Source organism: Topomyia yanbarensis, chromosome 3, assembly GCF_030247195.1.
Source record: "Topomyia yanbarensis strain Yona2022 chromosome 3, ASM3024719v1, whole genome shotgun sequence".
Classification (NCBI taxonomy): domain Eukaryota; kingdom Metazoa; phylum Arthropoda; class Insecta; order Diptera; family Culicidae; genus Topomyia; species Topomyia yanbarensis.
The window spans coordinates 376,362,925-376,386,670 of record NC_080672.1 but is presented as its reverse complement, the minus strand read 5'-3'; the positions used below and the strand labels follow the sequence as shown (position 1 = coordinate 376,386,670).

The 23,746-nt window shown below is 35.3% G+C and overlaps 1 protein-coding gene across 3 annotated transcripts in view; it reads left to right on the top strand.

Annotated features, from left to right (window-relative positions):
* The window catches only part of LOC131693311 (uncharacterized), a 903,090-nt gene that overhangs the window by 613,702 nt on the left and 265,642 nt on the right, over positions 1–23,746 (top strand). For all 3 annotated transcript variants that reach the window (XM_058981027.1, XM_058981026.1, XM_058981028.1), the window contains exon 5: positions 22,238–23,718. In XM_058981027.1, coding sequence (XP_058837010.1) covers positions 22,238–23,718 — 1,481 coding nt within the window. The remainder of the gene's footprint in view (positions 1–22,237; positions 23,719–23,746) is intronic.

The window sequence follows — 23,746 nt, the reverse complement described above, 5'->3', positions numbered from 1 at the left end:
GTATGAAATTTAAAACCATGAATAATGTTATTGTTAGAAAAACTTTTTTACCGACAAGTTCTCCATCATGCAATCACATTCAAAATGTTTCTTTTCTCTTTAAGTTTTTGTTGACAAAATATAAAAAATTTAAAAAATTGATTTTTTGAATTTAAATTTTTAGCATATTTTTTTTATTTTTGTGAAAAATGACACATTTTTCAATGTATATTTTTTCATACACAATCATTCATTAACCTGTAACTTGTAACTTTTTCTCCATCTATAAACCTTTTCTCCCTCTATACACTGATAATATAAATTCGTAAATATAATGAAATCGATCATACAATACACGAATTCATTCGTCGTTTTCTGCAACGAAGTATTTTCGTGCATTCTAAATAGTAGGTTTCATTCATTTCATGAACAAGAATGGCCGCTTGGTGAACGAAATCTTTCGTAAATTTTACACGTTTAATGTATACTGCACGAATGTTATCGTTGATAACGACATTATTTTTCGTGAATGAAACGAAATGTTTTGTTTATTTTAATAAACGTGTCTGTAAATTACGAACGATTTCGTTGGTCGCACGAATTAATTTCGTTTATCTTAGAAAAGTGTTCGTATTTATTATCCTCTTATTGTTTTCAGTCGATCTTTTGGGATCGATATTTGACAACATCGATTTTTTTTATTTAAAAAAAATGGATGTGGCCAAATCGATTTTATTGTGGTACGAAGAAATGGCCGCTTGACGAACGAAAGTTTTCGTAAATTTTACTTATTTAGTTTACATTGCACGAATGTAATCGTTGATAACGACATTATTTTTCGTGAACGAAACGAAATGTTTCGTGTATTTTAATAAACGTTTATGTATATTACAAACGATTTCGTTTGTCGCATTCGAAGGATCAATGTTTGACAGCACCTATTTTTTATAAATTAAAAAGATCGATGTAGCAAATTCGATTCTATTTCAACCTGCTCATCATTATTGAGTACTAGAAAGATTGTGGTGTAAAGAATTGGACGCTTGATGAACAAAAGTTTTAGTAACTTTTACTTATCTGGTGTACATGGCACGAATGTTATCGTTGATAACGACATTATTTTTCGTGAATGAAATGAAATCATTCGTTTATTTCAATAAATGTTTGTGTATATTACGAACGACTTCGTTGGTTGCACGAATTCATTTCGTTCATCTTAGAAAAGTTTTCGTATTTATTGTCTTCTTATTTTTTCATTCGATCTTTTGGGATCGATGTTTGGCAACACCGATTTTTTTAGTTAAAAAAACAGATCTGGCAAAATCGAGTTTATTGTGATATCAAGAAATGGTCGCCTGATGAACGAAAGTTTTCGTGAATTTTACTTATTTAATGTACAATGCACAAATGTTGTCGTTGAAAACAACATTAATTTTCGTGAATGAAACGAAATGTTTTGTTTATTTTAATAAACGTCTATGTATTTTACGAACAATCTCGTTGGTCGCACGAATTCATTTCGTTAATCTAAGAGAAGTTTTCGTATTTAATAGCATATTCTTTTGATATTGCTCCGGCAGAGAAAAACTCAAAATTATTCATACAAAGCATCGAGTTTGCGATGGCTCAACTGAATCCGTACTGTTCCAGATGCTGGATAAACTAGAAGCGGAAGAGGTTTAGAAAATCTTCCTGAAACCAGCGGACACGGATACGGCTACTAAATAGTCAGACCGAGACCGTCGTGATCATCAACAATTATATGACATATAGCAACAATGACTCCATATTGAAGCTCTGTTGACGTCGACGGTTCGACGAATGGTGCTCGTAAATATTATAAAGATATTCGTATATAGCAGCGAACAATTCGTTTGCCAAACGAAGCTGTTTCGTAATAAGCCAACGAAAGTCGTTTCGTGGTTTTCACGAAAAACTCGTAACAAAAAATAAATGTGTTTCAATAGAACTACGAACGATTCACGAAAAAAAGAACTACGAACGATTCACGAAAAATTCGTACATTTTATGAAAATTATCTGTACGAAACTAATGCATAGCGATTTACGAATATATTCTATCAGTGTATAGAAAATGGCCGTAGCTTGATCTACAGCAAAAAAATACAGAATATTTACACAAGTTTGGAAAATGGACGGAATCCCGAAACACCGCGGTGAGAACGATTCCTTCAAGACCAATTAACCAATTCTTTCTTACTGTAAACGTTAGCTTGTAAAAAGGATTTTGATTAAAAACTACTAAACTAGTAAACTTAATAAAATAAATAAAACTACTAAAGAAAATTAAACGAATAAAATCAATAAAATAAATAATATTAGCAAAATAAATGAAAAGTATCAAATGAACTGAATGAATTATATTATTTTAATAAACAACATGAAAATAAAATTGATTAATGTAAGCAATGAATTGATGAAAATAATGAAAAATAATACAGAATAAGTTAAATGAAAAAATTATTTAAAAAAATAAAACAAATCAAAGCAAATAAATAAAGTGCATAAAATGAATAAAATGGAAAAATAACATTATTACCAAACGTAATCAAAATCAATAAAATTCTTAGAATGAATAAAATGGGTACTATAATACAGATAAATCAAGTGGATAGCAAGAGTTGCATAATTGAAATGGATGAACGAAAAACATTAAAAAGTTGTGTACAAAACGCCACTACTGCTACATTGCAAATGCGGCATGTCTAGCGAACACCGTGCACGAATTTCAGATTTCTATGTTTAAAAAATTTACAGATTATTGGTCTGAAACATATATAAGGGATTCCACGAGAAACCGGCAGACCATACCATAGAACCATCGCCGATTCGCAGGGGCGGATCCAGAAAAAAAATTCGGGAGGGGTTTTAAACTTTGATTTTAAAATGAATATTGTACAATTCGTAAAACGTAATAAACTTTTTTAATGAATATCAGTTTTGTTAGACAAATTTGGTTTGAAATTATTTTGAGTTTGAAACTAATATAACATTGAAAGTAACTTGAAATTTTCCAAGACCTTCTCCCTGGATCTGCCACTGCCGATTCGAACAGAGCTTTGCAGTTGTGTTTGGATTATGAGTCTCCATGATTTTCTGAGGCAATTACAACATTACGATACAAGAGCAATTTTTCAAAAGGCTGTAGACGTTTTAGCGTGCAATGCTTTAAAAAAATTAATTCGACTACCGTATTTTATACAGCAAATCTATCTAAGAACGAGTTACAGGGAATAAATACTTCAGTATAAAGAAATATACACCGAGAAAATGTTGTGTCATTTTTGACAAAACCAAAAAAAAATTGTTGCAAATTTAAATCGCGTAATAACTATTTTTTAATATCTCGAAAACTACTACATTTTCGAATAATTTTATTAGGAACCACATTCAATAAAAAACTACAATGGGCAGCCCTGTGGAGTTGCACGAGCTATAGACGTAGGACTATACTTAATGTAAAATATTTATTTTCTTAGTACATTTATAGTAATAATAAATCAAATAGATTTCTTACGTATGGTTTAATCACAACTAATCAACATCGAATATTACATATTGAACCAAACCTTCTTGGTTATCAGGTCATTTCTTTTGTAGTAGGTGATCGAATCCGATTAAACTTATTTAAGAAGATCTGAAGAAACAAGACAGAAAACTGTGACCGAACTAATATCTGGAACTAAATCTTTATAGCAGAAGATTAGCTTTTAAAAACTTTTCGATTGTGTGAAAGAAGAAAAATCAAATTTAAGACAATATAATCACATTTCATGTATAGATCAAGCATTCTAGTTATATTTTGCTATTATTGTAACTTTCCTAAAGTACGCATACAAATATAGCGAATGCAGTGGTCTTAATCATATATCGAAACTATAAATATATAAGAATCGAAAACAATTTTATATATGGACAAGATGCGTTTTTGCAACGGTTTTTCAAGTAGCAGTGTATTCATTCATAAACAGGCTTTGTAGTATGTACCTATTAGTAGAATCAAAATACTATAGGCTGAGTGGAAATGAATCACGTGATGGGGAAATGAATCAATGAATGGATCGAACGTAAGTTTCGTTTTGCAATTTAGTAACAAATTAGATCTACCTACCTACACATTCCCCTCAAACAAAAAAAAAAATGAATAAACGCTGATGATGATGAGTAGAGCAAAAGAGACAACCAATACCACGACACTATGTTAACCGTGTTTGCAAATGGAGCTCGCATGTACAAACTATTTTGTGTACGAATAATTATACATAACAGTGTGCTGGAAACGAGCACAACACAAAAGATAGCATAGTGTTTGAACGGACAAGCTCATTCGCATTCACTGGGTAGCGTACTTCCACAGACAGTGTAACGGACTTCTAACTCAGCTAGACTGGCTGTAAAAGCACACAGCGCAGTGATCTGCTTCGCCTGCCGCTCAACAGGTAACTGAGCGTGTTCGCCGAAATCCGTCCGTTTAAATAGTCGATGACGACGTCATTCATAGAAGCGTAGCGCGCTAGGTACACAAATCTGTCGTGCTGGACTAGGGAAGCGCTATCTTCTGTGTATAAATGCGCGATATTTTGACTAGGTTGCTCATTATTTAAATTTTTAAAGCCATGATATCTAAAATCTTTGGATTTATCTATTGGAATCTATTCTGAGAAGTATTTCGGGGCGACATGCACAAAAAATTAGAAAATTTATCGTGAGATGGCTGAATTATATGCGTTTAAAATTGGACCACTTTTCGTTACATACCATTTTTGTAGAATTTGCAACGAGCACCCCTATATCTAAAACAAAGACGTAGTCTTACGCCAAAATTGTATTTTTGACTGCAAATAGTATGAATTATAAAATATGTTAAAAGTTGTTGTAAGGAAAACCTTTTTTATTAAAAGCTTCTCCAAATGTAATTTTTTTTTAGTCTTTCAAATGATACACATTTGAATGTGGATAGAGTATGATGGAGAAACGCGAATAACTTTCAAAAAAGGTATCATTTCATGAAGTAATTGTTTTCATTGGAGCAATATTCTCGTCAACTATAAACATATAAACATTTCGGGAGATTTTTGTTAAACGCCTTTTGATTGAAAATGACGTTTTTCCATTCTCTATAATACAATTTCAGTTGTGTTTGTCAATTAGTACAAGAAAGTGATCGGTTGCCGGCACTGGTCGGTTGTCGGCACCCCAACGTAACTTTTGACAGAAAGTAGTCATGGACATTCTGATAAATACCATTTATGTGTAATATTAGCACGATCTTCTTGTGGCGATTGCTGAAGCAAACAGTCTCGAATATATTTTTTGAACAAGCGAAACTCTACTTAAAAGTTTTTTTATTATGACTTGCTTAGTGTTATAGAAAGAAGTTAATCGATCGAAAAAGTATGCGAATTGAATATTTACGTTGTAAATTTATTCTATTTTGAGATTCAACATTGAATGGTACCGAAAAGTTCGCCACAATTATTATTTTTGTTCAGTTTTCAAAAAGGTTACTAAAATCGGTTGTCGGCACCCCATTTTTTATGGCAAAAAAAGCTTTTCTACATAACTTTTCGAGTCGAACTAGTCCGGTGTTCCTCTAGAAGCACGCAAAACTCGAAGCGAACAAGCTTCTTGGTATGCTGCTACTATGAATGAGCTAAACCCTCTTCGTAGGTCACAGTTTGTAGATTTTGGATCACGTTGTGTGACGATATCTAGCGAGACGTTTAAATGATCAAAGACGATGTACTTAGGATCAGATAGCGACGGTTCGAGCTCGTTTGGTACGAGCCAGTTTGTTAACTCATGCGTAATACCGTCAGAGCAGAGAGTTGCATCTAACACCTCTTCTCTGCCAGCTCGTGCAAATGTTGGGCGGCTTTTTGCGTTAAGAATGTGCAGATTTGTACTACTTAAGTATTCCATTAATTCGATGCCTCTCAAATTGATATTTGAGCTGCCCCAAATTATGTGGTGGGCATTTGCATCACTGTCGATTATGAAGGGAAACCCGTTTCTGCCACATGATGATGATACCCTTTTGAAATCATCAGAGGGTGATGGTTCATTATACGGCAACTATGCCAAACAATAGATGTTTATGTTTTCAACAGTCATATGTACCGTGACAACACAAATATCGCAAGTTGTAAGATCGGATACAAGACATGCGTCAATATCAATATTCGCAAATATACATGCACGAGGCATTTCACGTGGATTTATCATGCCGTTCTTAATAAAAGCTACGAAGACGGGGTTAAAAAGTTCCCCAACATAGATGTTTCCTTCACGGTTCTTGAAACAAAGCTATGGAAGCCTTTTATCCTGCACAAGGCGTTGCTGTACGTTTATGCTGAAGATTGATTTATGCTCCTCTAACCATACTCGATTACAGCACTACACATTTCATCATCAGCACTTATTGTACAGCAACTAGAAAATTCCAAAGACGTTGGCTTACAATCGCCTATAGCAAACCCCGTAATGCGTATGCTGAATGTAACAAGAAACGGTTCCTCTCATATTGTGTGACTCGTCTGAAGAACAAAAGAATCTGTTACTTTCATTCTTGCTGTGGTGATCTGTCGAGGTTGAAAATCTAACGTAAAATTACATACCATATTGTACTTAACAACCTCTTTTCTGTATCTAATGTTCTTCGAGTACGATGAGATTTTCGGTTCAACTTTTCAAATGAAATTAAAGGAAAAACCTAATAATCTGTGTGAATGGAAAATTTGAAAGATTCCACTGCAGATTTTAATTGTATTATGTCTTATGAACTACAAAATACAGCCTAACTGCAGCAGTAAAGCGCTAAAAAGATTAAAAAAGAAAATGTATAATCTGGATCATGGTATCTATTTTCATAGCAGGCGAATTGAGTTGAACCAAATATTTGCATTGAGCTCTACATTTTTCATAACGGATATTAATTGGGTTAATTGTGTTTCGGTTTAGATAGAACGACTTGGCTGGTAGACACTAAATTAAAAAAAATGCGACCCAACTTGGGAGAACGATTTAAATAACTTGTCGAGACACATGAAAGTACATTTTTATTTATATAAGAAAAAATCGTTAAGTTTACTTAGTCCCAGCTTAGCTCATAAGAAAATTTACAAAAATCGATTTTTAGTACTCTTATTGACTGGTTTCCTTTTGCTAACAAAATTGCATTTTTGGAACCTAGGGAACTAGTTTGCAACGTTATTTGGTCTGTCTTCATTTATGGAAGACTTTTTGTTGCCCCGGGAGTACTTTCACTTCCACTGAGGTTGAAAATTTTGTACAAATTTCGAACAAATCCGTATAAGTATTTTTTCCGGACACACGACCAAAAATCCGTACTTTCCTTTCAAATTCCGTATGGTTGGTCAGCTTAAGTTAAGCTTAAGGTGAACAATTACGCTTCGTTGCAGAATGGTGTATGGATTTTTTTCGTCAGAGTTGGTTAGCATTTTTGAGTAATTTTTAACACCCCCCTCCACCATCGTAGCATTTCGTCACAAACCTCTAAATACCCTCTGGTAATTACGTAGCTAGACGGTAACTCCCCCCTGTCACCGTATTTTTTTTTTAAATAAGAAACGATGTTAGTTATCCCCTTTAAAAAAGCTACGTAGCCTGACGTGACCCCGTACCCCCCGTCGTCACACATCATCATAAAATGCAAAACTCCTCCCTCCCCCATATAATACTACGTCATTTATGGATGATCCCTTAGCTTACGTATACCAAATGGTAAAAAAAAATCCAACGTAGCGTCACTGACGCTGATAACGACACACGACGATTTTATGTAATTTTTGTACGCTGAATTCGTTTTTGATATTAAAACAGTTCAAAAATAAGTGTTTACTATTCATTAGGGTGTCTCAAAAATATATTTTTTCCGAAATCGTTCTTGAAAGTTGTGTATATTAATGTTTCGTGTGCTATATCGTTTTTGATATTACCACATGTAAAAAAAATTTCATTATACGTTAGGGTGGCTCAAAAAAATTATTTTGTTGTGAAGGTTCAAAAATTTTTTTAAAGAAGTTTTTGTGCACTGAATTTCTATTTTAATAGTAAAAATAGTAAAAATTTACTAGTACTACTTATTAGAGTAGCTCAAAAGTATTTTGTGTTTTATAAAGATTTTTTTCAATAGTAATTTTGGAATTTATTTTTCATATTGAAACGAATTAATTGACATCTTATTATGGGCTTCTGAAAGGACTATTTTGTTTTACGGATCAAATAAGATGTGTTCCGCTAATTTTGGAACATTTAATTCATTAGTGGGTTACTTGATATGAAAGCTACAATTTCTATCATTTTCAAAACAAACATTTTGAGAATCTTAGTGGAATGTTTAATTACATTCACTAATCAACAAGATGGTTAACGATTTTTTTTTCCAAAGGTGTGTTTTAAGTTACTTAGATTGCTTATTTCATATATTAAATGAAAATAAATCCAAAACCCTTTTTTCGTGTATATGGTTCATTTAAAAATGGTCTTATTATATTTGGATAATATCGCATACCCTTAAGCTATATCAATGCTATGCAAATTCGGATCAAAATAGTCTCACCAAATGACTAGAACTCAACTGTGTTCACTTTATTTGACAGTTATTGCGAAAGTAAGCAAGAAATACTTCCAGTAACATTTTATAACCTATTTCAGATGGTTGAAAATATTTACTGATTTTCAATCATTCTTAATACCTCTACCATCCAAAAAAAACATACTTCCTACTCGGCTCCTTACTCTTGATCACTTATAAAACTCAATGCTATTTGAAAGTTACGCATGTATTCGTGTCATTATTCTAACTATAAAACGGTTATTCAAATTCAATATCAATAATAACCATGCGTCTCCATTCACAGTTTTTTAAACTTTGACTGCTTATCGCAAGTTTTCGCAAAACTAGCATACACTCATTATAAAGAGGAAATTAAACGCTTTCGAATGAGTATAGAGTATGAGTTCGCGGGCATTCACGGGCGTCGTTGTTGTTATCGCATTAGAAGTTCGAATTCAATAAAAATTCATGATAAACAGTTATCTAAACACTAACTAAACCAACTAGTGATTTATTTTTGGCGATTTTACGATGTAATTTTATCACACGGATAATTTTGGTGAAGTAATGCCATTTCTTTGAAAAACGAAAATAACCGGATGTAGTTCCTATGGTCAAATTATGCAAAAAACACTTGATGCCCTTAAAAACGCTGCCAAAAATTCATTTTACGTTCAAATCACTTAAAATCTCGCAAAAATATCACTGATGGCTCAGCTGATAGGCGAAAAATACTAGCGAGAATATCGCATAAAATTCATATTTAGACTTAAGTCCGGGCTCGTCCCACTGTGCGACAGCGTGTACGACAGAAAAAGACGGCGACGGCTCACTTCAGGGAAACTTCATCACAACAGGAAGATTGCTAAAATTGTTATGGTATTAGCATGCTGATTTGTTGTGCATGCTAGTCGAGATGGAGTAGGAAGAGAAGAATTACTCCATCCCGCAGTTGAATGTAAATATTTCTTCTATTGGCCCATCACGTTCAATTCGCTTAAACCATACATTGATGACTAATTTTTGCCTTGCAAAATTCCATCAATCTCTCAAATATCTCGAGAATGAAATTTTATCCTAAAAAAAATAAAACCACTAAATGTAATACAAATTTCAAGGGATTTGACATCACGATTCTCTGCAGTAAAAGAGATTGAAAAAATCGATAGATATAAGCTTCATATTTGACAAGCCGTGCTCTACACTTGTAAGTGCCATGTTTACATTCCATCGCGTGATGTTGAGATTGGCGGTGTTATCGTCGAATTTCGATTCGTGTGTTGAAGATAGGTTTGACGTTGGTCCTTTAAATGATATCTAGCTCAAGGAAGAAAAGGTATTTAATTGGTCCAACCAAATACAAAGGCTATTGACTTCCGGCCTTTCTGTAGAAGACACATAAGGTATTCGTGATGTGAAACATTTGCTGAAGGCGAAAATGGAGAAAATCAATGTTCTTCTACAAGATCTGATACCACGTACTTGCACCGTGGCTGACGAATTTCGCGCCAACTCGAACAAATGTTGGCAGCACCCTCTCAGATTTTAATGAAACTTTCTGTACATGTGAGCTTTGTCACAAAAAGCCACTTTGCATACTTTGTTTTTCCAAAAAATGATCTAGACTGTCTTTTGAAAAGGGCCAAACTTCTTTTACCATTTTTTTTAAATGGCTATAGTATAAATATGACTAATCCTACAAAAAAATGTTGTAGGAGTGGTTTTCACAAAATTACCCAAATTTTCGAATAAAAATATTGAAAAATTCTTCATTGACTACTACACTGAAAAAATCGATTTTAAAAATTTAAAGTCGATTTACAAAAAAAAGACATTTTTGATTTGGATGAAATTTCGTTGCAAGATAAGTATTTATGTTCCCTACCTACCGTCAAAAATTCAAGTTGGGAACTTTTAATTAAAAACCTGGTTTAATCCACCTAGCGGTGCAATTGTGCCTTTCTCAATCATGAACACGAGAATGTTTGCGTTGTTTATATTCATTAAAAACTTAAAAATGCATATATTACACTTTATTAATATACATGACATGACGAATATACAAGAAAAGATTATTCGAGTTCTAAAATTTTGCCAAAGAAAAAACGGTTATATTGAACTGAAAAAAGGTGTGAAATCGGCAAACTCCCAAAAGTCGATTCATATAAAGAAAAATTTTTTCGTTATAACATAAAATCTCGACGTTTCATGCATTTTAAAGATGTTTGGCATCAAAAATACGAATTCAATTTCTGAAATTTCATGGGGTCCCCCCTTTGAAAAAAATTTTTGAGTTCCGGCTTATATGGGAATTTCATGTGTGACCGGACCGTTCAGTCTATATTTCCGGAACCATACAAGCGATCCGTGCGAAATGTTACAGACATCTGTGGGGATAATATAGCTATCATTTGGGACTAAGTTTGTGAAAATCGGCCCAACCATTTCCGAGAAACTGATATGAGTTTGCTAGTTATGAAAGATGGCCGCTTTTCCCGGGCACTTCCGGAACCGTCTATGGTGGTCAATGTAGTCAACGAAAGTTTGTTTGGCCGTCGGTGACCTAGAACTGCAAAGTTAAGTTATTTGAGAGACATTTTAGCGAAATTTTTACCTTTTTTGCTTCCATCGGGGTATCGGTTTGAATCACAATTTGCTATGTGATCGCACGCCACAACCCGTAACTCCGGAACCGGAAGTCGGTTGGGGATAAAATTTAATAGCCATTTACGGGGACGCAACATCTTTCATTTGAGACTAAGTTTGGTTGATTCGGTCTAGCCATCTCCGAGAAACCAATGTGACTGTTACTCTGAATTTGGATACTTCCGCCGGGGCTTCCGGAACCGATGATGGTGGCCAATGTGACCAAAGAGACTTTGAATGGCTGTTAATGACCTAGTACTACAAATCGAAGCAGTTGTGGTCACATTTTGGAAAAATTTTCACCATTATACATTCATTGCAGAATTTCTTAAAATCGACGTTTTATGCGTGATCGTACTCATCACCCTGTAATTCCGGAACCGGAAGTCGGATCCATTAGAAATTCAATAGCAGCCTATGGGAACGTTGCACCTTTCATTTGGGACTAAGTTTGTAAAAATCGGTTCATCCATCTCTGAGAAAAGTGAGTGAGATTGTGTTCGCGTACACACACACAGACGCACATACACACACATACATACACACACACATACATACACACACACAGACATTTGCCGAACTCGACGAACTGAATCGAATGGTATATGTCACTCGGCCCTCCGGGCCTCCGTTAAAAAGTCGGTTTTCAGAGCAATTGCAATACCTTTCTATTGAGAAAGGCAAAAAGGTGCAAAATCGGCAAAGTCCCAAAAAGTCGATTTCCAAAAAAAAAAAAAAAATTCGTGATAACATAAAATCTCGACGTTTCATGCATTTCTATTTCTAAAATTTCATGGGGTCCCCTCTTTGAAAACAATTTTGAGTTTTGGCTTATATGGGAAATTCATATGTGACCGGACGGTTCAGTCTATATTTCCGGAACCATATAAGCGATCCGTGCGATATATAGACATCTGTAGGGATAATATAGCTATCATTTGGGACTAAGTTTTGAAAATCGGCCCAACCATTTCCTAGAAACTGATATGAGTTTGCTAGTTTTGAAAGATGGCCGCTTTTCCCTGGCACTTCCGGAACCGTCTATGGTGATCAATGTAGTCAACGAAAGTTTGGTTGGCCGTCGGTGACCTAGAACTGCAAATTTAAGTTATTTGAGAGACATTTTAGCGAAATTTTTACCTTTTTTGCTTTCAACGGTGTATCGGTTTGAAGCGCAATTTACTATGTGATCGCACACCATAACCCGTAACTCCGGAACCGGAAGTCGAATAGGGATGAAATTTAATAGCCATTTACGGGGGTGCAATACCTGCCATTTGAGACTAAGTTTAGTTGAATCGGTTTAGCCATCTCCGAGAAACCTATGTGATTGTTATTCTGAATTTAGATACTTCCGCCGCGGCTTCCGGAACCGATGATGGTGGCCAATGTGGCCAAAGAGACTTTGAATGGCTGTTAGTGACCTAATACTACAAATCGAAGTAGTTGTGGTTACATTTTGGAAAAAATTTTACCTTTATACATTCATTGCAGAATTTATTAAAATCGGCATTTTCTGCGTGATCGTACTCATCACCCTGTAATTCCGGAACCGGAAGTCGGATCCATTAGAAATTCAGCCTATGGGAACGTTGTATTTTTCATTTGAGACTAAGTTTGTCAAAATCGATTCAGCCATCTCTGAGAAAAATGAATGCCATTTTTGGTCACATACACACACAGACGCACATACATACACACACAGACATTTGCCGAACTCGACGAGCTGAATCGAATGGTATATGTCACTCGGCCCTCCGGGCCTCCGTTAACAAGTCGGTTTTCAGAGTAATTGCAATACCTTTCTATTGAGAAAGACAAAAAAAAACGTATATCAAACAGTAGTTACATTCAATCATAATCGAAATATGAAAGATAACAACAATGTTTCGAAAAAACGCAACTATTGTATTCAGTTGTGCGCCACAAATTACACGCACCGTCACTGCATACCATCAGCATATATTATTTTATTATTTTGAATCGACACATTGTTTCCATTCGAAACCCTGCATTTTGCCGGTTGCACGCACCTGACTTGCTTGCATACAGCTTCGGCCAAATAATGGTAAGGAATTATCAGCTTCTAGTTAATAGAATAATACTAATTATATTACAAAATTGGATAAGAACATAGGAAGGCTATAGTTTACGCAGGAATTTCATCTCAACTTTTGTGCTTTTGTACTCATCTTGTCACTATTTCATATACAACTTGAAAATGCTGACTTGCGCCAACGGACACAATGTCTTTTGCCAACACCAATTCAACAAAGATATGTTTTTTGACATCTCGTCTCGAATCCCTGTTTCCCACTAGTAAAAAACAGCAGACTATCATGAACTTTTCCCGTTATCTGTCCCTGTCTGGAAGCAACTATTAAGACATGAAACAAATATGACAAGTGAACAAAAAACTTCTGTCCTTACTGTTCCCGTTCGCAACCGATGATAAACTACCACATACATATAACGATGAAAGGGATGGATCCCGATGTCGCCGTCCACGACATCCCATTCGCTATTGGATACAAGCGGGACGCAGTTGAAAGGCAGTTAACCATAGGGAAGCAAAATTTTGCATGCAATGCAAATCTTTGAATGGGGACAAAAAAATAAAAGCAAATATTAACTACTTTGAAAAGCTTCAGCCTCTTTCGAATATGTACATAGAAGATCCGCGCAACGATTTGAAAACAGTAAAAACACATTTGATGGCAAAGCCCACAAGCCAGCTGTCATATGTACTTCAGTGCCAACCGACGCGGAATTTTCGTAGCATTGTAGAACCGTAGGCCTGTTGCCAGTTAATTTTTTTTGCTACACGCAAAAAAAACTGCAGCAAAATCTGCCGAAAAAGAAGGTCAACCCCCCGAAGGGATGCGGTGACAAGGCCCCTTTTATTGTACTCGCCATCGACATGAATATTCTAACGAAGAGCAAAATTCCACAATCCAACAGCTACATGCCTCCATAGCTTTAGTATAGATGTATTATGTAGCGATATCCCATATCTGAAGAATGCCACTTGTCGGACATCGAAAAAAACATCTGCCGCCTTGTATGTACAATGGATTGCTGCTGTCCTCAATCGAGATTTTTTTCCCTCATCTCCCTCAACCGACCAACAAATTATGCTGATTTCTGTTCATTCTCGAGAGAAAAAGTTTTTCCCGTTTTATCCCGCCCTAGAACGCAACGATGAACAAAGGCACCAGGGGAATCCAGGGCGATAAAGCGATAACGTCAAAAGTTGTAAGCGACCTCCAGGGGACTGGGAGAGGTGGGAAAGCACTGATATAGTAGTAACAGTATGTACAACGTTTTTCCCCTCACACTGACTGCATTGGCAGCAAAATGGCTGTTAAGCCAAATCAGGCAGGAATTGCGGGAGGAGGCCGGGGCTGGGACACGGGCAGAGGAATTCCCAAACTGTCACTACTGACGAGTGCCACCATTCAATAGAGAGATATAAAAGTTGAGATTGCAATTTATTGAAGTTGTGCTGCAGCTGCTGGGATCATGTTGTCGAATGTTTATTATGCAAGAGACGACTCAATTCTGTTCCTAGTTTGATTCAATACGAGTGTATCATCAATCCAGGGCAAACATTGTAGAATACAATGCGTCTCCATGAGTTGGTAGTGTGATGTGGTAGTGTTGTTGCTGTTGAATGAAAAGGATGATTTTAATTGAATTCTACACACGATCACTGTTTTACAGAATTGCTGAATTCACGCTTGTTTTTTGAAAAGGGCCAATAAGCATACTGTCAAAACTCACTCTGAGAGGAAATTCTGGCCAAACCATCAATCGCCGAAATCGTTGTTTACGAATCGCCTTAGGTTGCATGCAGTCGACCCATACGATGAATCTTGAAGTACTAGCGGGAGTTCTTCCTTTAAAAGACCGATTCTGGGATTTCTTCTCTCGTTTACTTATTCGATGAGAGGTTATGAACCCAATGGTAATTGAAAATTTTGAAAGACTTGTCGAGCTTCAACCCCAAACCAGATTCATGACAGTGTATTTCAATCACATGTCACAAGAAATAACGCCTGCTAGGTATGTTCCCACATACGTCAATATACTAGATACTCCTGAATCCACTTTATTCTTCGACACGTCCATGCAAGCAGAGATTCGTGGAATTCCGGATCATCTACGCTCGCGGGAGATCCCTAAAATATTCACAAGTAAATATCAACACATAGACTGCCTTAAAATGTTTTACACTGATGGGTCACGAATCAGTGAGGCCACTGGTTTCGGTATTTTCAACAATAATTTTTCAATTTCTATCAAACTTGCAGAACCCGCCTCTGTTTATATAGCGGAACTAGCAGCAGTTCACTGTAGTTTGCAAATAATTAATACTTTACCCCCGAACCATTACTTTATCCTCACTGATAGTCTCAGCACAATTGCAGCTCTACGCTCAAAGAGGATTGATAATCACGATCCATTCTTTTTGGGGAAGATACGAGAATCTCTGAGTAACCTGACAAGAAAATGTTATAAATTTACCCTAGTGTGGCTCCCCGCCCATTGCTCTATTGCGGGGCAGTGAGAAAGCTGATAATTTAGCCAAGATTGGTGTACTAGATGGTGAAATATATGAAAAACCCATCGCTTACAATGAATTTTATAGCGCTTCTCGACAGAGGACACTTGCTAGTTGGCAAACATCTTGGGACAATGGGGATATGGGACGATGGCTACACTCAATTATTCCTAAAGTATCAACGAAGGTATGGTTCAAAGGATTGGATGTAAGTCGGGACTTCATACGTGTGATGTCTAGGCTCATGTCCAATCATTATACTTTAGATGCGCATCTCCGTCGTATTGGGCTCGCTGAGGGTAATCATTGTGCTTGTGGAGAGGGTTACCATGACATTGAGCATGTTGTTTGGTCCTGCACTGAATATCGTGAAGCCAGATCACAATTAGTAGATTCTTTACAAGTCCGAGGAAGACCAATCCATGTTCCTGTTAGAGATATCCTGGCGTATCGCAATCCTCTATACATGGAATTTATCTATCATTTTCTAAAAACAGCGTCTGTCAAAATTTAATTAAATTCATCTCCTCATACTCTCATCCAAGGCTAATCATTCACCAATTAAAGTGTCCTAGAAGTTTTTAAATTTAGACAACAACAGAAAAAAAGTAAATAAATACACCCGAAAATACTAGATCATTATGAAATACAACAATGTAAGGAAAAAAGCAAACAATAAAGTGATTTCAGTGTTAGTTTTACACACATTACTAGTATAGTTAAAATTAGTCTTAAGGATTTTTGTAACGTGCTATGTAAAAAAAGAAACTGGCGTAAAAAGCTTTTGCAAATGCCGTGTCAAATAAACGTATGGAAAAAAAATCAATCGCCGATTATTAGTGACAGCAGTAAATGAAAGAGAAAACTTTTCTCTTTTATAAAATGCCAACGTCCACTCTTGGCGAGTTACAGTTTGTCCGGAATTTTCTCTCAAAAAGAAATTTGATAGCATGCTTATTGATCGTTTACAAAACAAGCGAGAATTGTTGAAAAGCTGATTTTCTAAATTTCTTATTTGCTTATTTGATACTTAATTTTCTAATTTGTTGATACGTTGAACTGCTAATAGTCAATTTGAAATTTGAAATTTTAAACTTGGAATCAAAAATTGAAAATTGGAAATCGGAAATTGGAAATTGGAAATTGGAAATTGGAAATTGGAAATTGGAAATTGGAAATTGGAAATTGGAAATTGGAAATTGGAAATTGGAAATTGGAAATTGGAAATTGGAAATTGGAAATTGGAAATTGGAAATTGGAAATTGGAAATTGGAAATTGGAAATTGGAAATTGGAAATTGGAAATTGGAAATTGGAAATTGGAAATTGGAAATTGGAAATTGGAAATTGGAAATTGGAAATTGGAAATTGGAAATTGGAAATTGGAAATTGGAAATTGGAAATTGGAAATTGGAAATTGGAAATTGGAAATTGGAAATTGGAAATTGGAAATTGGAAATTGGAAATTGGAAATTGGAAATTGGAAATTGGAAATTGGAAATTGGAAATTGGAAATTGGAAATTGGAAATTGGAAATTGGAAATTGGAAATTGGAAATTGGAAATTGGAAATTGGAAATTGGAAATTGGAAATTGGAAATTGGAAATTGGAAATTGGAAATTGGAAATTGGAAATTGGAAATTGGAAATTGGAAATTGGAAATTGGAAATTGGAAATTGGAAATTGGAAATTGGAAATTGGAAATTGGAAATTGGAAATTGGAAATTGGAAATTGGAAATTGGAAATTGGAAATTGGAAATTGGAAATTGGAAATTGGAAATTGGAAATTGGAAATGGAAATTGGAGATTGGAAATTGGAGATTGGAAATTGGAAATTGGAAATTGGAAATTGGAAATTGGAAATTGGAAATTGGAAATTGGAAATTGGAAATTGGAAATTGGATATTGGAAATTGGAAATTGGAAATTGGAAATTGGAAATTGGAAATTGGAAATTGGAAATTGGAAATTGGAAATTGGAAATTGGAAATTGGAAATTGGAAATTGGAAATTGGAAATTGGAAATTGGAAATTGGAAATTGGAAATTGGAAATTGGAAATTGGAAATTGGAAATTGGAAATTGGAAATTGGAAATTGGAAATTGGAAATTGGAAATTGGAAATTGGAAATTGGAAATTGGAAATTGGAAATTGGAAATTGGAAATTGGAAATTGGAAATTGGAAATTGGAAATTGGAAATTGGAAATTGGAAATTGGAAATTGGAAATTGGAAATTGGAAATTGGAAATTGGAAATTGGAAATTGGAAATTGGAAATTGGAAATTGGAAATTGGAAATTGGAAATTGGAAATTGGAAATTGGAAATTGGAAATTGGAAATTGGAAATTGGAAATTGGAAATTGGAAATTGGAAATTGGAAATTGGAAATTGGAAATTGGAAATTGGAAATTGGAAATTGGAAATTGGAAATTGGAAATTGGAAATTGGAAATTGGAAATTGGAAATTGGAAATTGGAAATTGGAAATTGGAAATTGGAAATTGGAAATTGGAAATTGGAAATTGGAAATTGGAAATTGGAAATTGGAAATTGGAAATTGGAAATTGGAAATTGGAAATTGGAAATTGGAAATTGGAAATTGGAAATTGGAAATTGGAAATTGGAAATTGGAAATTGGAATTGGAAATTGGAAATTGGAAATTGGAAATTGGAAATTGGAATTGGAAATTGGAAATTGGAAATTGGAAATGGAAATTGGAGATTGGAAATTGGAAATTGGAAATTGGAAATTGGAATTGGAAATTGGAAATTGGAAATTGGAAATTGGAAATTGGAAATTGGAAATTGGAAATTGGAAATTGGAAATTGGAAATTGGAAATTGGAAATTGGAAATTGGAATTGGAAATTGGAAATTGGTATTGGAAATTGGAATTGGAAATTGGAATTGGAAATTGGAAATTGGAAATTGGAAATTGGAAATTGGAAATTGGAATTGGAATTGGAAATTGGAATTGGAAATTGGAAATTGGAAATTGGAAATTGGAAATTGGAAATTGGAAATTGGAAATTGGAAATTGGAAATTGGAAATTGGAAATTGGAAATTGGAATTGGAAATTGGAATTGGAAATTGGAAATTGGAAATTGGAAATTGGAAATTGGAATTGGAAATTGGAAATTGGAAATTGGAAATTGGAATTGGAAATTGGAAATTGGAAATTGGAATTGGAAATTGGAAATTGGAAATTGGAAATTGGAAATTGGAAATTGGAAATTGGAATTGGAAATTGGAATTGGAAATTGGAAATTGGAAATTGGAATTGGGAATTGGAAATTGGAAATTGGAAATTGGAAATTGGAATTGGAATTGGAATTGGAATTGGAATTGGAATTGGAAATTGGAAATTGGAAATTGGAAATGGAATTGGAAATTGGAAATTGGAAATTGGAAATTGGAAATTGGAAATTGGAATTGGAATTGGAAATTGGAATTGGAATTGGAAATTGGAATTGGAAATGGAAATTGGAATTGGAGATTGGAAATTGGAGATTGGAAATTGGAAATTGGAAATTGGAATTGGAAATTGGAAATTGGAAATTGGAAATTGGAAATTGGATATTGGATATTGGAAATTGGAAATTGGAAATTGGAAATTGGAAATTGGAAATTGGAAATTGGAAATTGGAATTGGAATTGGAAATTGGAAATTGGAAATTGGAAATTGGAAATTGGAATTGGAAATTGGAAATTGGAAATTGGAAATTGGAAATTGGAAATTGGAAATTGGAAATTGGAAATTGGAAATTGGAAATTGGAAATTGGAATTGGAAATTGGAATTGGAAATTGGAAATTGGAAATTGGAATTGGAATTGGAAATTGGAAATTGGAAATTGGAAATTGGAAATTGGAAATTGGAGATTGGAAATTGGAAATTGGAGATTGGAAATTGGAAATTGGAAATTGAAAATTGGAAATTGGAAATTGGAAATTGGAAATTGGAAATTGGAAAATGGAAATTGGAAATTCTACTTTTCGAATTATCGAACTTTTGTCTTTTCCAATTTTGAATGGTCGGATTTTTCTACTTTAGTATCCTCAAATTTTAGTATTTTAGATACTAAAATACACAAATTTGATTTTTGAATTCAGTTACTTCCGAACCCTCGAATTTTCAGATCCTCGAGATTTCAATTTTTATTGTTCAAATTCTAGCATTCTTGGATCCATAAATTTTTGAATTTCGGAATTTTCTAATCCATTTTGGAATTTTAGAGCCACCCAAATTTCGAACGTTTAATATCAATTTCTCGGATCTTGAATATTTGTTTATTGAATTTCGAATATTAGATTCTTCACATTTTTAAATTTTCTCATATTTCCAAATTCGAATTTTCGCATTTATAAACTCTTCAAATTTCGAGTTTTTCTATTTTTGAATTCTGAAAACATCCATAAGTGTAAATATTTTCAATAATTCTAACGATTTTCGATTTTCGTTTCTTCGTTTTTTCGTTTTTTCGTTTTTTCGTTTTTTCGTTTTTTCGTTTTTTCGTTTTTTCGTTTTTTCGTTTTTTCGTTTTTTCGTTTTTTCGTTTTTTCGTTTTTTCGTTTTTTCGTTTTTTCGTTTTTTCGTTTTTTCGTTTTTTCGTTTTTTTGTTTTTTCGTTTTTTCGTTTTTTCGTTTTTTCGTTTTTTCGTTTTTTCGTTTTTTCGTTTTTTCGTTTTTTCGTTTTTTCGTTTTTTCGTTTTTTCGTTTTTTCGTTTTTTCGTTTTTTCGTTTTTTCGTTTTTTCGTTTTTTCGTTTTTTCGTTTTTTCGTTTTTTCGTTTTTTCGTTTCTTCGTTTTTTTCGTTTTTTTCGTTTTTTCGTTTTTTCGTTTTTTCGTTTTTTCGTTTTTTCGTTTTTTCGTTTCTTCGTTTTTTCGTTTTTTCGTTTTTTCGTTTTTTCGTTTTTTCGTTTTTTCGTTTTTTCGTTTTTTCGTTTTTTCGTTTTTTCGTTTTTTCGTTTTTTCGTTTTTTCGTTTTTTCGTTTTTTCATTTTTTCATTTTTTCGTTTTTTCGTTTTTTCGTTTTTTCGTTTTTTCGTTTTTTCGTTTTTTCGTTTTTTCGTTTTTTCGTTTTTTCGTTTTTTCGTTTTTTCGTTTTTTCGTTTTTTCGTTTTTTCGTTTTTTCGTTTTTTCGTTTTTTCGTTTTTTCGTTTTTTCGTTTTTTCGTTTTTTCGTTTTTTCGTTTTTCGATTTTCGATTTTCGATTTTCGATTTTCGATTTTCGATTTTCGATTTTCGATTTTCGATTTTCGATTTTCGATTTTCGATTTTCGATTTTCGATTTTCGATTTTCGATTTTCGATTTTCGATTTTCGATTTTCGATTTTCGATTTTCGATTTTCGATTGTCGCTTGTCGCTTGTCGCCTGTTGATTGTCGCTTGTTGATTGTTGATTTTCGATTGTCGATTGCCGATTATCGATTGTCGATTGTTGATTGTCGATTATCGATTTTTGATTTTCGATTTTCGATTTTCGATTGTCGCTTGTCGCTTGTCGATTGTCGATTGTCGATTGTCACTTGTCGCCTGTCGATTGTCAATTTTTGATTGTCGGTTTTCGACTGTTTCACTATTTAGAGTGGGCTTCTAAGGGTTACGTAACCCAGTGTACCCATAATGCATCACCGATTTGAGACTTTATCGAATCATTCAGGCTTACAAACCAATATGTCACCCAAGCTATAAATTCAAATTATATTTATTCCACTTATTATTTGCATATAATCAACAAATTGATTTGGCTCATTTTGCCAAAAACTCATCCGCTTCCATTCATTCCAATATGCCGTATGACAATCCCAAAGTATTATGCACAAGCCAATCGACACTGACTCTGTGAGGGTGAAATATTCCCATCGGGGGTTTAGACTGTGTCCAACAATGAAAGGGAAGTAGACCGCACTCTACGTGATTGCAGAACCTGGAAAGATTTGGCTCATATTCATGCATGCGGTACACTGAATCTGTCGGCCAGATTGCCAGGCAAAACTTATAGTGTGAATAGAAAATGGGATAAGCTTATCAAGCTGCACAGCATCAACCAATCAGACTGATGGAGGAAATTGCTTTTCCAACCTTCCCTACCTTAAAATTCAGGTGGCCATGTGGCAAACTACATCCGCCGCCATGGCCGAGACAGTTTCAATTTGTTAATGTTTTCTTCCTTGAACTTCCCATATAAAATCTGATTATGAATTCATTTCTTAATGCGAAACATAACCTTAGCTCGTTCAATATTCGAAAGTCATTTTATTATTCAACAATAATCTATCCTGTTATGAAAACTATAAACAAGCAAAACTCCATTTCGAAATCCGATTAGCGCTTCGCCATATTTCGTACATCTAAAAATATACTCCAACAAAATATAAACGATATAAACAACCGCCCGTTAATCATTATTTTTGTTTACCGTTTTCCTGTTTTTCTCTCATCCTCTTTGTAGATCAGCAGAGAAAAGCTCCCCAACGGCAAGCACATCACCGTCGCGTTCAGGCAATCTTCAGTCACAGCCGGCGAACGACGGGCAGATTCTCGCTAAGCAGCTCAAATCCCCCCTACAGGAGTCACTGCTGCATGAGCCAGTGAAAAGTGCCTACCCTCCGAGCAGTAATGACGATACCGCGAATAGCAATAATGAGATTAATTTAATCACCAACGATGAATGCGATATTGTCGACTTTCCGCTGCCGGAAATTCCCGTGAAACAGGATCCGACCTCATCTGACAATAGTTTCCTGACGGCCACGGATGGTAACGACACAGCCGGGAGCTGTGTTAAATCACCGATATTGACAAGGAAGGACAACGCTAACAACGAACCAAACGCTTGCCAGGACCACGAGGAGCAGACAAGAGAGATGCACTACCGAAACTCGAATGATAAGCCGACCTATTTGTTCGGTGAAAATTTGAAAAAGAATGAGATTTTCCTTAACAAATCCGGCTGGGTGCAGGTCAGTCAGCCACCGATGTATCCATCGGAGCGAAGTATGCGAGCCAGGTCCTACCAGCCGGAACTGGTGGGGCAGAAGGTTTCCCGAAAGTACATCGAATACGATGAATCTCGCTATGGTCGGGGAAATAAACTGGAGGATCTAATTAATCGAAATGAAGCACGTAAGCATCAAATCCAAAAGATACAGCGGCAGGACAATGTGACAATCCTGAAAATAGATCCACAGTTATCGGGTAGCGGTCGTCCTGCCTGTCTCCCAATCAAACGAAATCTAGCAGACAATTCGCCACCTCCGGTTACGCCAATTTTATCACCCCCGCCGGCCTTTCAAGATTCAAAATACAAAACTCGTCTCGGGGAAATTAAACCCGGCACTCACATCTTCCTCTCGGTCGCAGATAATGAGAATCGAAATCCTAAGGGGATGGTCTTCTCGCGTAGCTTCGAGTACGACAATCGGCGCTACACCACTCCCGGAGTTTCCACTCAGCAGCACAAACCGAAACAATCCTACTCGGATACGTTTTCGAAAAGCTTCGATTTCGAATCATCCCTGGTGGCTCCCATGCCAAAAACGACGGATCAACCGTTCCTACGACGAAACAAGTCCCCAACCTTTTCCACGTTGACAGGAAACTCACCCAACTATCTCACCAAAAAGGAAAAGCCCCTAAATACACAGCCATCGAAGGACAACTCTCCTATTTTCCCGAAAACAATCCCCGGCAGCAGTGTTACCAGTTCCGGTTACGAGTCACTGAAGCGGTTCGGCGACAAAAACAAATCCCTCGATTCGCAGTTGATGTCTTCCAACACGGCAGCGGCGGCGGCTGCCATTGGCAATCGATCCCGGCGCTCCCAGTTTTCCACCAAATCCAACTCCACCATCGGGCTGCCCTCGTATGGCTTCCGTTCGGATTCGGTTGGCAACACGCGACTCAATTCCTGTGATAGTGGTGCCAGATCAGGTAAGTTAAAAACGGAACCATCCAATCA